Source organism: Panulirus ornatus, chromosome 72 (genome assembly GCF_036320965.1).
Source record: "Panulirus ornatus isolate Po-2019 chromosome 72, ASM3632096v1, whole genome shotgun sequence".
NCBI classification, from domain to species: domain Eukaryota; kingdom Metazoa; phylum Arthropoda; class Malacostraca; order Decapoda; family Palinuridae; genus Panulirus; species Panulirus ornatus.
In genome coordinates, this window is record NC_092295.1 from 5717390 (window position 1) to 5732895 (window position 15506).

Genomic DNA, 15506 nt, shown 5'->3' on the forward strand with positions numbered 1-15506 from the left:
AATGTATTGTGTGGCTTTTCGGCATGAAACATTGAACTATGGAGCAAAGATAGTGTTTTGATGAGGGTTGAGGGTAAGGCAGAAACAGAATAGATGTAGGAACAGTAAGACAAAGGCATGATTTAAAAGGGAAGCCTGAATGATGAATTTCAAAACTGGAAAAAGACTAGAACATATTTGATCCTAACTATACAACTTCTCTAAGTGCCAGATAATATGCTACTTAGCTATGACGAGTTACAAGACACAAGGCACGGTAGAGAGTAAAATAAAGATTTGAATGAGGAAAGAGAAATCTTAGGTAGAAAATAGAGAGGACAAGCTTAAGGTTAAACTATTATGATCAACATTTAGCGATTCGAGTTTGCGTTGATCGGGGAGAGGGGTTGTTCCTGGCGATGTCATCTTTAAGGAGACACTGAATAGGAGAGTAAACAGATGCATTAGTGGACTAAAGACTTTGTTAAAGAAACCGATGCTTAGTTGTATCAACTTAGGTTTGGATATGGAGCCAAATAGATGTTGTTCTTTATGCATCTCATTTATCATGATTATAGCAGAATGGCTGCAGGAAATCTGTTTTATTGGGTTAGTTAAAAGGAACCTCAAAACTGTGTTTGGATTGTTCTTTTGATGAAATAAACATGAAGACTGGGAAAGCACTTGTAAGGTCTGATCTTTCTCGATGGCAGAATTGAGGTGGCTGGCTTGTGTCTTGAGAAACAAACTCCCATGGTTGTGGTAAGATGATGACTAGCATGTGGTAAATCAGGGAATATAAACCAGTTCGATATGTTTTTAACTGACAAGTGAGAGGGTCATAACATTAAGGGTTGGTGCCTTCCTTAGGTTGCTTTTTCCTTGTTGTATAACTAGGTGAAACTCACCCTTAACAGCATGCTGTGCGTCGTGTCATAAGGACCAAAACAAACCAGTTCCTCTTTAGATAACTGTAGATTCATCATTGTTTCATAATGTTTACTTTTTTGCGAGTCTTCGACGGTGGCAATTTCATTATGTATTGCTTAGAACGATACAACGATAAATACTCCGTATCCACTGAACTCTTTTCTAATGCTTTTGAAATTGGAAAGATTTTTGCATGAATTCATTGTTACCGTTAATGAAGAAGAAACGAATAATGCTGATTCCAAATCATATTGCTTGATATAGATCAGCTATTCAAATAACATCAAAACGCCTCGAAACCAGTTTCATCTAGTTTCACCTTATTTCTTTTTCAGTTTAGAATGTTTGATGTAGTTGACGCTGCTTTTCATTTGCAATATCTGAAACCTGTCTGTTTTCTGAAAATAATTACCTGTTCCTTTTAAACGTCCTGTTTCCTATGTGTTCTTAGGAAAGTTGTTTCCTTTTTGTGCAATGATACGTTTGTCTATTGTGCTGCAGTGCAATTGCTTCCTTACGCTATGTACAGTTTTGATTGTGCTGAGATAGTACCTGTTTATAATGGACTAAACTGCTGATGCTAAATATCATCCTATATAATTCTAAAATGGTGTTCTATGTGTGTGATGAAGCCTAAATGATCGTGCTATGTAGCAGTCAGTTAGCATTATAATTATACCACTTCATTATAACTTGCTCTGTCATGAGTGTCTGCTAAAATCATAACATTACGCTATCATGTAGTCACATATTTGTGCTAAACTTTATATGTCTGTGCTATATGTAGTTTCCCGTTCGTGCTAGAATACGGTTAATCATGTTAATAATATATCCTGAACTGCATGTTATAACATATTTCCTCTCCTTCCTTTTCCTTCTCACGCCCTAGCCTCCTGTGATGCCCAGAAAGAAGACGAAATACATTGTTGCCTGTGAAAAGCCTGTCGACCTGACGGACGAATCACCAGTGACGATAAAGGAGAAAACGGAGACCAAAGACAGCTATCCCCAACAGGAGGACAAGGAACAGCATCCCTACTCAAGTTCTGACACCTTCTGCGAGGGTAAGGACTCTGCCCTCACTACACAGTCGAGTACTTGCAGGATCATGAGCTCGTCCCAAGTGATGCTGAAACTTGAAGCGGATCCAATATCTTGAAGTTACGACAGGATTCTCCTTTGGTTCCAATCCCTTTTTTCAAGATGCAACACTTTCTAGAGGAGATCCTAATTCGTGTTGCACGCTAGAAAGAGATTCTGTTGTTTTCTGAAGTTTTGATGATACGTGGAATACCAGGGAGCTCGAGTAGGATTGAAAAAGGAAAAAGCTCGTTTGATAATCACATATGGAATGGAGTTCTTAGTGCTCATAATCCTCACAAAGTGTTATGAATGCCCTCACAGTGCCCAGGGTAGGAAAGAGTGCAGTATTCGCGTATGACACACTGAAGAGATCCATCCAAACGCTTATAAGACAGTGTCTATGCTCTTGAGACGTGGACTGATGTAGGCTACTGGGAAATGTACATGGGACACGGGTTTGGCGAGGTCTGCCCGTCCCACACCTGATTCCTCATCCACTGGTAAATGGTCCTTTGAAACCTTGTGGCAAATCACCCCAGGACAACAGACACTCATTGCACAGCGCAGATATAGCGTCGCTCACGGCGGAAAATCAGCCTTTAAACTCCAGTTGCAGACCTATAGTCAGTGGCGAGTGAAGCAAGTCTACCAAACAGTGCTATGGCTTGCGGCTTAAACGGACCAATGCCCCATCGCTTCGGGAGCGGATAGCTCACGATGCAAGAGCAACTCAAACGCCTATTGGTCAATCAGGAGTACGTGGGTGATTTACCGGGTACTGGATCACTCAAGAAGAACAGATGAAGAAGTGATTCCATAGAGTTGAGTGAATTTTTAACGATGATGTTCGTCCGTCACAGTATTTGAGTTTCCTTCGACATATCTTAGGCATTTTCTGACCCATTGTCTAGCTAATAAGCATCAGCATTGTGTCCCTATCTTGTGTGAGAGAAAATTTTGCATTTGTCTTTCATGTTTGCAACAAATGATTGCGGTAAGCAGTAGTATTTGTCTAATTACATCATTCATATATTTCCATTGGTGTTACCGGACTACTTATGCAAGATGTTACCCTACGAGCGAGAGGTGACCTTCGACAAGGCTGTATGACCGTCAGTGGATGGCAAGGAGTACAGTCTCATCAAGGACCTATTCGTTCCAAAGGAGTCCATCATTTCCCTGCTCCTGCACGGAGATGAAGTTCGATACACTGTAAAAAGGGCCCAAAGGTTATATGATAATATTAATAGTTATGATAATAGTAATGATAATGATAATAATGATAATGATAATCATTATAATAGTGATAACTATGATATTAATTACCCAAATATCATCACAGCATGCGAAATGTCAACCTCACCACACTTATTTGTTAAACATATTCATAGCTCAAAAGACATTTTCTCCAATAGAAATGGCCAGTTTTAAAAGGCTTTTGTTCCCCAGGCAGGATATATGTTACACTGAGAACCAGAACTAATCAAACGCATTTATTTATAAGATAATATTCTAACTTTTTATTTACATCTATACCTGGTAATATTGACCTAGGTATAGAAATGGTAAAAATATTGCTAAAAATCTCTAATCTGATTAATTGCATATATCTTTCTTGATCTAATATATAGTATTATTTAATGTCAGGTTAGCTTAGGTTAATCATATTGTCAGAAATAATGACATGAATATCACTGATGTTTAATCAAATGTTACATACACGAATGTGATATATATATATATATATATATATATATATATATATATATATATATATTTTTTTTTTTTTTTTTCATACGATTCGCCATTTCCCGCATTTGCGAGGTAGCGTTAAGAACAGAGGACTGGGCCTTAGAGGGAAAATCCTCACCTGGCCCCCTTCTCTGTTCCTTCTTTTGGAAAAAAAAAAAAAAAAAAAAAAAAAAAAAAAAAAAAAATATATATATATATATATATATATATATATATATATATATATATATATATATATATATATATATATATATATATATATATATATATACATATATATATATATGGATTGAACCAGGGCATGAGAAGCGTCTGGGGTAAACCATGGAAAGTTTTGTGGGGCCTGGATGTGGAAAGGGAGCTGTGGTTTCGGTGCATTATACATGACAGCTAGAGACTGTGTGAGCGAAGGTGGCCTTTATCGTATTTTCCTGGCCAACCTCGCGCGCGTGCGGGGGGAGGGGAGGATGTCATTTCATGTGTGGTGGGGTGGCAAAGGGAATAAATAAAGGCAGCAAGTATGAATTATGTACATGTGTATATATGTATATGTCTGTGTATGTATATATATATATATACGTTGAAATGTATGGGTATGTATATGTGCGTGTGTGGACGTGTATGTATGTACATGTGTATGTGGGTGGGTTGGGCCATTCTTTCGTCTGTTTCCTTGCGCTACCTCGCTAACGCGGGAGACAGCGACAAAGTATAATATCTATATACATATATATATATATATATATATATATATATATATATATATATATATATATATATATATATATATATATATATATATATATATATATATATATATATAATCTGTATTTGCATGTCTGTATGTCTGAATGTGAGTGCATTCTTACAATGACATTGTTTGTTGATATCCAAGTAATTTGTACAAAATATTCTCTCCAGCTCTCAGTTATATACAAAAATGTGATACTGTCTCTGTTCTTGTTACGTTTGGAAAGTGTTTTTGCACACTAGAATTTTATATGAAAAATGATTTATAAAAATTACTGATTCTTTTATTCTCTTTACCTTCTAGGCTTCATTTACCATGAATATATATCATTATAGCCTCATGTGTTAACACGGAATACTACACGCCCTAGAGAATAGATTCTAGATTGCCTTTAGTTGACTCGAAGATCTTGAGATAGTCTTATCATGGACAGCTTAGGGTAAAGAGCATCTATAACCAGGTCAATATCCCGGTCATTAACCCTATTTTTCCTCAGTTCAAACCTGATGTTAAGAGAGACAACATGGCAATTTTTATAAGTTATGTTTGTAATATTTCTAAGTCTTATGTTGATGGATAACACCTGATTCTTAAAAGTATTTACCCATAAGTTTTGATAAGTGTAACGTGTATATGGCAGAGATAATTTCTCATCATTCCTGAGTTTATCAATTCTCCTATCCTTCCTAAGGAGCACCCGTCAAAAGTCTTCTGAAAGACGGTTCCAGTACTTTTTCTTCACACCGAAACACGTTTTCTTTAGTCTGGAAATCAAGTGTGTGGAACTTGCATTTGTTTGGGTCACAGTGGGCGTACAGCCGTAGACGGGCGAACAGTGTTGGCACTTGGAGGCAAAGATGGGAATGTACGAGGAATTTCAGCAGTAATGTTGGGAATGTATATTTCTAAAGAGGTTGGCGTTCGAACTTAAGGATTTTGAGAAGAAATGTTTCTCCATCAAGTAATCTATTGATACTGTAATTGTGCCTGTTTGTGAAGGTAAAAACCATCAGATTGAATATAAAAATCCAAATAAACGGACGTGAACATAGATGTGAATATCAGTGATGGAGTAGAGAATGAAAGACGAGTAAGTAGGAAATATAAAGAGACGTGGGTATGATAAACTGTAAGGTCATCCTTGTGCAGAGAATCTTAGAAAAAGAATATATATCTATGAATCAGGAACATGGAAACGTGTGTGTGATGTAGACAATGGGAGAAAGGAATGTGAGATGCACTGAGAGACTATGGTGTGGAAGAGAAGGGCAGGCAGAGAAAGTTTCGTACGGCTAAAGTGGTGCTGGAGAACGAATGAACATGTGTTCATTGATGGAGCTATAAAGGAGGACATAGCAGGACGTATAGATAGAGAAAATAAGACTAGAAGAGGATGAGAATGACTTGGGAGATGAAGATACTGCAATTTATATACAACGAAATTTCACGATTCAGGTGGGTCTGTTTCATACATCCTCCGGTTTCAAGTGTAAACAGATTCATTAAATGCTCTACATGTTTAGCAAAGCATTCCTCAGGGAGAGCTCTGCTGCCTGTTTAAACTGGCCAAAATTACAGAATCAGAATTAAGTGATAGGAATAAAGTCCATCATGATGCTTCGGTGGCTGGGTTGCTAGCTCTAAAGTAAAGCCACATAAAGACTATTGTTCTGTGACAAGGTATATTTTGAGAGACGAACAGCAAAAATATCAGCGCAACGGACAACAATAAACAAGAGGCCATGTCGTAATTTATGAATGATCGTTTTGGCTAATGGTTTGGTGATACTGAAGTAAGCAAACCCTAATTCGAAATCGTGAGTCGAGGGGCTTTAGCTAGCAGTGTTCGGGAGTGACTGCGTCCGTGTAACAGATTCGTTAGGTCCAAGACTGATCAAGGGTGCTAGTCAGTGACACTCCGTCTCGAGTGTGTCATTACTGGCACAGATGGAACGTGTGTCTCTAAGCATATGGGAGCTTTTATGTGCATGGGTGTGTTGTGATGCCGTAAGCGTCCTCGTGACATACGAGCAAATCTCATTATTTTTCAGAGTTGGAATTAGCTGCCTCGAGCAGTGAGCCTTGAAGGATGATACCCCAGACGACCACATACTGCATGTGGTTTGTTTTACAGGAAGTGAATCATTGAATGAGAAAAGGGAAATACGATTAAGTAGACCTGCATGATTACGAGTGTTTTACGGAGTTCTCTTACGAGAAATGGGAACAGAGGCAAAACTAGAAGAGGGTCGGGAACGTTTTATGAGGAGATGAGAGCCGTAGGTATGTTATATCATCTATTGTGCTCTCCTTTGGGAAAGTCCCCTCCGATGCCTCTATTCCGAACTGTTTCAGTACTGTTGAGTGAACCCTCGATGAATCCTCAACTATCACTTATTCTTAGCGACATATAACGACTCATGATTCACAGTCTACAGCAATGCTGCATGAATGGACACACACACACACACACACATGTATATTAATATCCCGGGATCATTATCATAACTACGCGAAAGATATTATCATGGAAGTCTGCATGTTCTGTTTTTTCATTTTACAATATGTTATAAACTGCGATGTCTTTGTCTATTGTACGTAATTCTGCTTGTACGCATTCATTATCTAGTTCATGCCTTCTATTGGCATCATATAGCTCTAAATTATTCCGTCTCAATGTGTTGACAGTGCTTAAGCAGGTTGTGAAACACGGGTGTATTTGTGTCTTGATACATTCAGCTTTTGTTCGTAATTCGATATTTGAATTTCAAGTAAAACAATAGAACAATAAATGACTTAGCTACAAAGATGTAGGATTTAGTACGGTATTCGTAAGGATTTGTTGAGTGGTTCAGTATTTGTTTTGGTAAACAAACAAAACAGAAATTCGTACCAAACTGACGGAGTAACGGGTTCAGAAGGGTCGAGTTAAGTTCAGCGACACAGTTTCGTTCGTCCATCACCACAACAACGTGTGCTGATTGAGTCAAACTCACAGGTGAACCCTCGAACTTAACGAACCGCTGTCTTCTTCGAAGTTCCACTGTGCTCAGGTGAGGATTCGCTCGTCATATCTCTCAGGAAGAAGTGATCAGGTAAGGTTCTGCTGGTGTTCGGGAGATAACATAGACTTACCAGTGGCTTAGTGCGTCCTGACACTTGGTTTAGCTTTATATATGTTCTTTCGCCAGTTTTTAAGATTGCTCTAAGGTTGTGTGGCGACGTGACAGTGCGGATTTAAAGAATGATATACGTTCAGCGGGTAGCAGGACTGTATACAAACCCCTGGTCGTTTGCAGAATACACACGGAGAGGGATCGTATCTTCATATTCGTAGGATCAACGGATTCCACGAGAATTATAGTTTTATGCATAGGTGATTATTTCGTGAGTAAACTTCATAACTTCGAGGCTATAACGCCCAATACAGTGTCTCATTAATGGCTAAAGTGCCTGTAGATGGTACTACAGTAGCTAGTTCAAGAAATGGTTGACAATACTACTGCTCTGGTTTACTGTAGTATTTGCTTCGATGCTTGTGGGAAAGCTGAAGGTTGCTTGTGGCGCCTAGAACACGGAGCATAGGACGACTTCTGATTAATTTACAAAGTAAAAAGTAATGAAAATGGGGAGGAGGTGTTTGCAGTACACGGACGTAATGTTAATTAACGTCTACCCAACTCTGATCAACAGATCACAGTAATCTGATGTTTATTTAGCATGTTTTATGTTATATCTAACGGCTTTCACTCGTAACTGTGGCGGGCTTTCGTCTCGCGCCTACGTGGCAAGTATATGTGTTCCCTGATGAGCTCTATATTATGAACAACGTCCTTGGTAGTTCAAACTTGTTAACGGATCTGGGTGCCCGACTGTGCATTCAAATTAGACCTTATATGTGTTTACAGACTTAATCTTGGTAATCTACAGATTTCTCATGTGGTCAAGTGACAGTGAATAATGCGTAGTGTCATACGATCATACGATAATCAAAATTGCTTGAGAAAACTTTTAGAAGTTAAACCTTCTGGTATAATATTACTCGTGAGCGTTGCACAGCCCAAGTGAATGTGAATCTTCATTAACTCGCCTGTTTTACTTGTGCAGCTTTATCATTGGATTTACTGACTATTACTACAAAAGTAAAGTTCTTGCAGTTATCGAGAATCTAACAAATATCTCTTGTACAAAAATTTGGACTGTGAAATAAAACACCAGTTCAGATCCATATCAATATTATCATAAGATTCATACTGGTACTGTAGTATTAAGAGAAAACGATGAATATTAGAGCGTTATATGGAAGATCGTACGATATCTAATAAAGGCGATAATGGTGCAAGATGCAAATTACAGATGATATACAGTTTAACGATTTTGTTATATACAAGCTGAGACGACAGGAGCAAGTGAGGCCCTAATCAAGGCCAACACACACGCGCGCGCGCGCGCCTGCATATGATATATGTATATACCTATGAATCCACGGGGAAAATGATACACGATAAGTTCCCAAGCGCAGTTTCGTGTAATAATCACATCATCAGGGGAGACACTAGAGAGAAATAAGTCAGTTGATATACAACGAAGAGATGTGGCTAGGACGCCATTTGGTAAACATGTGATTGTCCAAGACAGACAACGAGCGTATCATAAACTTATTATGTGGACAAGAAGGTGAATTGTTTACAAATCTTATCGACAATAAAGTATCAGATTTGTATAGACCTTCTAATATTAACGTTATGATTCTTTGTATATCTAGTAGTAGAAAATTCAATGATATTTCTCGTGGTACTGGAGTTAGAGTTAATAACTGAGATGGCATTACTCCAGTCAATACAATGATCGTAGTTTTTACCGTGATTAAACAAGGCATTTGATTCTTGTCCTGTTCTTATACTATATTTATGTTGCTTAAGTCTAACAGAAATATCCTTACCAGTCTGTCCTACATAAAACTTATCACAATTTAGACATGGCATTTTATAGATGCGTCCAAGAGAATTTTCAGGCGAGTTCCTGATTATCATGTTCTTTATAGTATTATTGTTGCTGAAGGTAACATTTACATTAAAGGATTTGAGCAACATTGGAAGTAAAGTAAAATTCTTGTTAAAAGGGAGAACTATAAGATCCTTGGTGTCAGTGGGAGTTTGGGCTCAACTCTATAAAATGGTTTCTTTGCTAACTTAAGGGATTTATCAATGAAACATCTAAGGTACTTTAACTTACATCCAACAGAATATATCTTCTCAAACTCATCATCAATAAACTCTGGACTGCAAATTCAGGAACAGATTGAAATGATGATAATCTAATTCTAATGTTGAGATGATTAATAATGAATTATTACTCATTTCAACACAACGGAGTTAAATTATCATCTCAATCTCTTTTCCTTAGGGCATTACGTATTTGCAGTCCAAAGTTTATTGATGATGAGTTTGAAAAGATATATTCTATTGGGTCTAAGTTAAAGTACCTTAGATGTTTCATTGATAGATCCCTTAAGTTAGCAAAGAAATCATTTTATAGAGTTGAGCCCAAACCTCCCATTGACACCAAGAATCTAGTAAAGTAAAATTCTCCCTTTTAATAAGAATTTTGCTTTACTTCACATGTTTAAATCCTTTAATGTAAATGTTGCCTTCAGCAACAATAATACTATAAAGAATATCTTAATCAGGAACTCTCCTGAAAATTCTCTTGGACGCATCTATAAAGTGCCATGTCTAAACTGTGACAGAGTTTTATATAGGGCAGACTGGTAAGGATCTTTCTGTTAGAATTGAGCAAAATAAATATATTATAAAAACAGGACAAGAATCAAATGCCTTGTTTAATCACGTTAAAAACTATGATCATTGTACTGACTGGAGTAATGCCATCTCAGTTATTAATTCTAACTCCAATACCACGAGAAATATGATTGAATCTTCTACTATCAAATACACAAAGAATTATAACCTTAATATTAGTGAAGGTCTATACAAATCGGATGACTTTATTGTTGATAAGATTTGTAAACATTTCACCTTGTCCACATAATAAGTTTACGATACGCTCGTTGTCTGTCTTGGACAATCACATGCTTACCAAATGTCATCCTGGGTACGTCTCTTCGTTATATATCAACTGACTTATTTCTCTCTTGTGTCTCCCCTGATGATTTGATTATTACACGAAAGTGCACGAGGGAACTTATCGTGTTTCATTTTTCTCGTGGACTCATAGGAATATACTTAATCACGCGCAAAATTGCGATCTTTTGAAGTATACATATACATATAACGTATTGGTTCGAATCCTGCTTGCGGCAACCAGTCCATATACATTCTACCCAGCTCTTCATCCACCTTTAGAGGATGTTCAATAGAAGGGGTACCTGGCTCATGCTTGATGTTATATATATATATATATATATATATATATATATATATATATATATATATATATATATATATATATATAATATCAAGCATGAGCCAGGTACCCCTTCTATTGAACATCCTCTAAAGGTGGATGAACAACTAGGTAGGATGTATATGGACTTGTTGCCGCAAGCAGGATTCGAACCAATACTCCCGACCATGGGTGACCCATGAATACGTCGGTCAGGAACGCTACTCGATAGATTGTATAAGAATCTAGAGAACCTATCTAGACCATACCTTACCCCTTCTACCAGTCGAGATCTACGGCAGAAAAAGTAGCAAATCGAATGTCTTTGTTGCTGGTGACCGAGAAGAATGGCTGCTCGTGGTGAGGTTGGACGACGACGGAACGAACGCCTTTGCTGCTCGCGACACAACAAGGGACTACGTGGAATGGCTACCTGTAGGAAGGTTGGACGATGGAGTTAGCAGCTGCTTGGTCTGCGGTGTTGATATCCGTCGGCAGCTGGAGCGATGCTTGATCAAGTTTACGTCTGGATTATCTTGAATATTGACAAATATAGGAATGCATTGCACGTGAGGCTAAGCAAAGTTATAAAAGACTTAATACATACTTTCAAGTTTCTCGCTAGCATACATGTTACTTAATCTTATATTCTCTATTACCATCACTACTATTGGCTTATTTGATGACTGATGAAATATGTTACTCATAACCGAGCTTCAAGACTTTAATCTATTATCTGATCACAACATTACCATTGCAAAACAAACTGCTCTATTCAAAGTGAGTTTCTGTACACAGTCAAACTGATAGAATACCTAAACACTCTCAATACACTTTAACGCCTGTGACGCATCTACGGGTTGCCCTGGGGTCGAATTCCTAAAGAATCGAGTCCTGGTCGAGGTGGTTCGTCTACAGTCAAAGCAGCTGTTCATCCTTCCCTGTGGATTGGTCGATAAAGCGGGTATCCTGGCTTCGTCTACCTTAGGTATAACATAAAAATCTTACCCCCATACAAGTTGCCATATTTCGTAGAAAATTTCTCTTCCTCTTGTAAGAAATTCGAGAAAATTGGTGTATTTTCGCTTGCTAAAAACTATAAATCATTGTTCACATATGAAAACGATATTTGCAGAAATCTCAGATTGCAGTAAATTCTTTAAAGCACGTTCATTAATTTACAGTGTGACAGTGTGAATAATTACTTAATCATTCTTTATGCTAATAACCAGGGTAATATTTTGTTAAAAAATATGAAATGAAAAATGGGTATTTTGTTTCCAGTGACGTATCTTTATTAAGGAGACTGGTCCCTAAAAGGTTCTTAAAACCGTATGTTTAGCGCTGCCACAGAGGCATTTTACATGATCAGACAGAGTCCTTTTATGAACATGTACACGAGATGTTGCTATAAATAATTGAGAGAGAGTGCTACATTAAGAAAACAAAATTCTGAAAGCATTCCTCTTGACCAGTAACACTGTGATGTGTGTTCCTATACCCTTCCTGTGTAGAAAACTGAAACACATTACCATTTTTGTATCTAATCACGTACTATAACTGTACGGGCAAGAATCGACGTAACTCCTTCGGCTGAATCTCTCCCTTGTACCAGAGGCTGTAGCACACGTCATTCTCCTGTAGGGTTGAGAAGAGCAGCATTGACCAACTCCTGCGAGAGAGCCGGACACAGAAGCGTCTACAATTTCTCTGCAGCATCATTTGCTGTTATACCGCACCGCCTCCCACAGCAGCAGCAGGAGTTCTGACCCCCCCAGCAAAATCCACCACTTTTTCTTCCTTACAGGGCTATATTCTCTCCAGAGCATATTCCACCTCCCACAGCATCAAGACGAGCATCATCCACCTTCATCACCATCAGTATTCATCCACAGTCTCCCTGTATGGGTGGATGGAAGTTCTTCGCTTCTGTGGTGTTGCTGTTCTACCCAGGCACAGCACTCCACTGCATCTCTTGCAACAACTGTCATGAGCAGCTGGGTACCATAGCCCAGTGCCCCAACACCTCTGCTCCTGTTTGCATGGTGAGTTCAAATATGATTTGATACCTGGTATTTTGATAAAGTCCTTAACTCGTAGTTCACTAAGTTAAACAATAGAATTGACGAAATCAGTGTAGTCTTATGATCATATGGCACGCTTGGCCCAATTTATTTCTAAAGGAAGCGTATTTTCAACATACAATATTCTAATTAACTTTTTGTAGGTCCTAACAGATGTAAATTCCATTGTTAGAAATCTTCATATATTGCTATTAACTCGTATCACGTGAAGAGTAGACCATAACACGTCTCGTTATGATTGCAGAAAATCACGTATCCCTCTGGTGACTCAAGGATGTGTGGCGACAAACAACACTGTGGCTTAGGCGCCTTCGAACGTCTGATCAACAGATTGATCAACACAATCCATCAAGTCTTCTCTGACACAGGTGAGGATCGTACACAGTGAGGGGAGAGAGGCTAAACACAACTAGGTTCGCAGAATATTGTAAAACATTAGGGAGAAAATGGTCGAAGTTTTGTCTGTTTCAGCGAGCGAGCAATAAACGAAGGAAATATCGTATAGGTTAGAAATTCTACCGTAGGTTTATTGGCTTGTGAGCCAGAAAGATGAAAGATAACTGATATAAAGCAGAGGAAGAGAACATTTGTTTCTCTGATAATGTATTGTTGCATTCTATCCATATTGGTTATCTTTGTTGTCATTTTGTCTCCTATATAGAATTCATTTATGTGCACGTTCCTACATGGATACTTTCTCCTAAGAGGCTCTTTAGCATTGCTGAACTTGCAACAGTTGACCTTCAATTGTCTTAAAATCTCTCGGCCGTGTTTTGTATAAACACTGAAATGTCAGATTTAGAAGTAAAACTTCATTATAATGAAGAATTTGTTCTCAAAATCAATCCCTGCTTTTAGGTGATCAGCACACTATAAGTGTTGTAAACTAGGAAGTCGTTAGTAAGATAATAACACTATTTATGAGCATGGTGGCAGACTGATTTAGATGTTCATTAGCACTTTGGGTAAGGTGGCAGACTGATTCAGATGTTCATTAGCACTTTGGGTAAGGTGGCAGACTGATTTAGATGTTCATTAGCACTTTGGGTAAGGTGGCAGACTGATCTAGATGTTCATCAGATGGTTTCTTGTTAACCACAGATGGGAGACCTATTGTGTACTGCTGCCTGACGAACTATTGCAACAGTGGTGTTAGTGGGCTACCTCTTCCAGTCCTCCTCGCTGTCTCTCTCTGCATCTTGTTCTTGACTTCGTAAACCTGAGGGATTGTTCTTCATCATATGTTCACTGAAGAATAATTTTTTCGTGATTTTCTTGATGAAAGGAAGCGAAAATAACTATGTATAGGTGTTTTACGTTGTGTTTTACTCGTGTCTGTTTTGATAGTCTTCAGTATTTCGATTATTTAAGTCCAGAACTGAGAGAGAACTTTATTAAATTATTAGTTATTCCGTAAATTATTATTTTCAATTTTATTCTCTCTCTCTCTCAAAAGACCCACTGTCCATTGTTATGACATATATGTGAGCTAAAGTCACAATAATTAGCATGTCAAAGATAATCCATTTGTGATATAATCTTAGATTACAGTGTTCAGAAATTTAGAGATAAACGTGTGGAAAAAACTGTTGCATTAGGAACAAATTGAATAATTTCTTCGGTTGTATTTTTACTGTTTTATCAATGTTTATATTAAGATTATACTCAATCTAAAACAATATACTTAGTATATTAATCCCTTTTGCCTGATAATCTATGATTCTGTACAGAAGGTACAGATAATCGTTAAGTTAATACTGTTTGGAGTTGATTGTGGCATCAGAACAATTATCTGTGACGTGATAATTCTGTTGATCAATCAACAGTCTGTTTTATTAGCAACGGTATGATATGGAAAACACTGTTATAAGAGTGTTCCAGTAAAGAATCAGGATCCTTGCCTAGCAAACCCACACACACACACACACTTATCAGACATCCACTAAGATGTAGTAACTGTGATTAATATTAATCATGAACATAAGAATTGCTGATTAACCAGAAATGGGAAGCTGAATAACTGGGTGGTTAATTGGGCTTAAAACTCTCCTACTGCTGGGGTTATAAAGGCCTTCATAATCAAATCATAATCGCAAGTCGATGAATCTTTTATTAAAACAGTTCTAAAACCACATACACACACACACACACACACACACACACACACGCGGGCAACATATGTGGCATATTGCAGTATGAGACGTGTGTGTCTGTCATATAAACCACGTCACTGTGCGGATACAACTATCAAAATCTATTTCGTATACCTCAAATGTATCAGTAACATTCAAGGTGATGAAGAGAGTGATATTAATCTCTACGTTTTGAGCATAGATTAACCATTTTAGGATAGAGTATAACGCGTACTGAACCTTTAACTTGTGATTAAGTAAACGAAATCTGTAAAACTTTTAAAAGGAAAATATTTGATGTTTTATGTAGAACAATATTCGTCTGATTGTCAGATGGGAGATTAATCATAATCTTACTAAACTTCTTTTTTGCCAAGAGTATTGCCATGG

At 37.7% G+C, this 15506-nt stretch overlaps 1 protein-coding gene and 1 long non-coding RNA gene across 3 annotated transcripts in view; both read left to right on the forward strand.

Annotated features, from left to right (window-relative positions):
* LOC139748144 (potassium channel subfamily K member 4-like) overlaps positions 1-4769 on the forward strand; it is a 41575-nt gene extending 36806 nt beyond the window's left edge. The window contains exon 9 of one of the 2 annotated variants that reach the window (XM_071660830.1): positions 1799-4769. In XM_071660830.1, the coding sequence (XP_071516931.1) occupies positions 1799-1808 (10 nt within the window). In that variant the 3' untranslated portion in view covers positions 1809-4769. The remainder of the gene's footprint in view (positions 1-1798) is intronic. The other variant, XM_071660828.1, reaches the window with a different exon arrangement.
* A 2795-nt stretch (positions 4770-7564) lies between these two features.
* Positions 7565-14665, forward strand: LOC139748079 (uncharacterized). The gene is made up of 4 exons (XR_011712531.1): positions 7565-7590; positions 12708-12945; positions 13229-13352; positions 14086-14665. It is a non-coding gene; the product is annotated as an uncharacterized lncRNA (long non-coding RNA).
* The last annotated feature ends 841 nt before the right edge of the window (positions 14666-15506 follow it).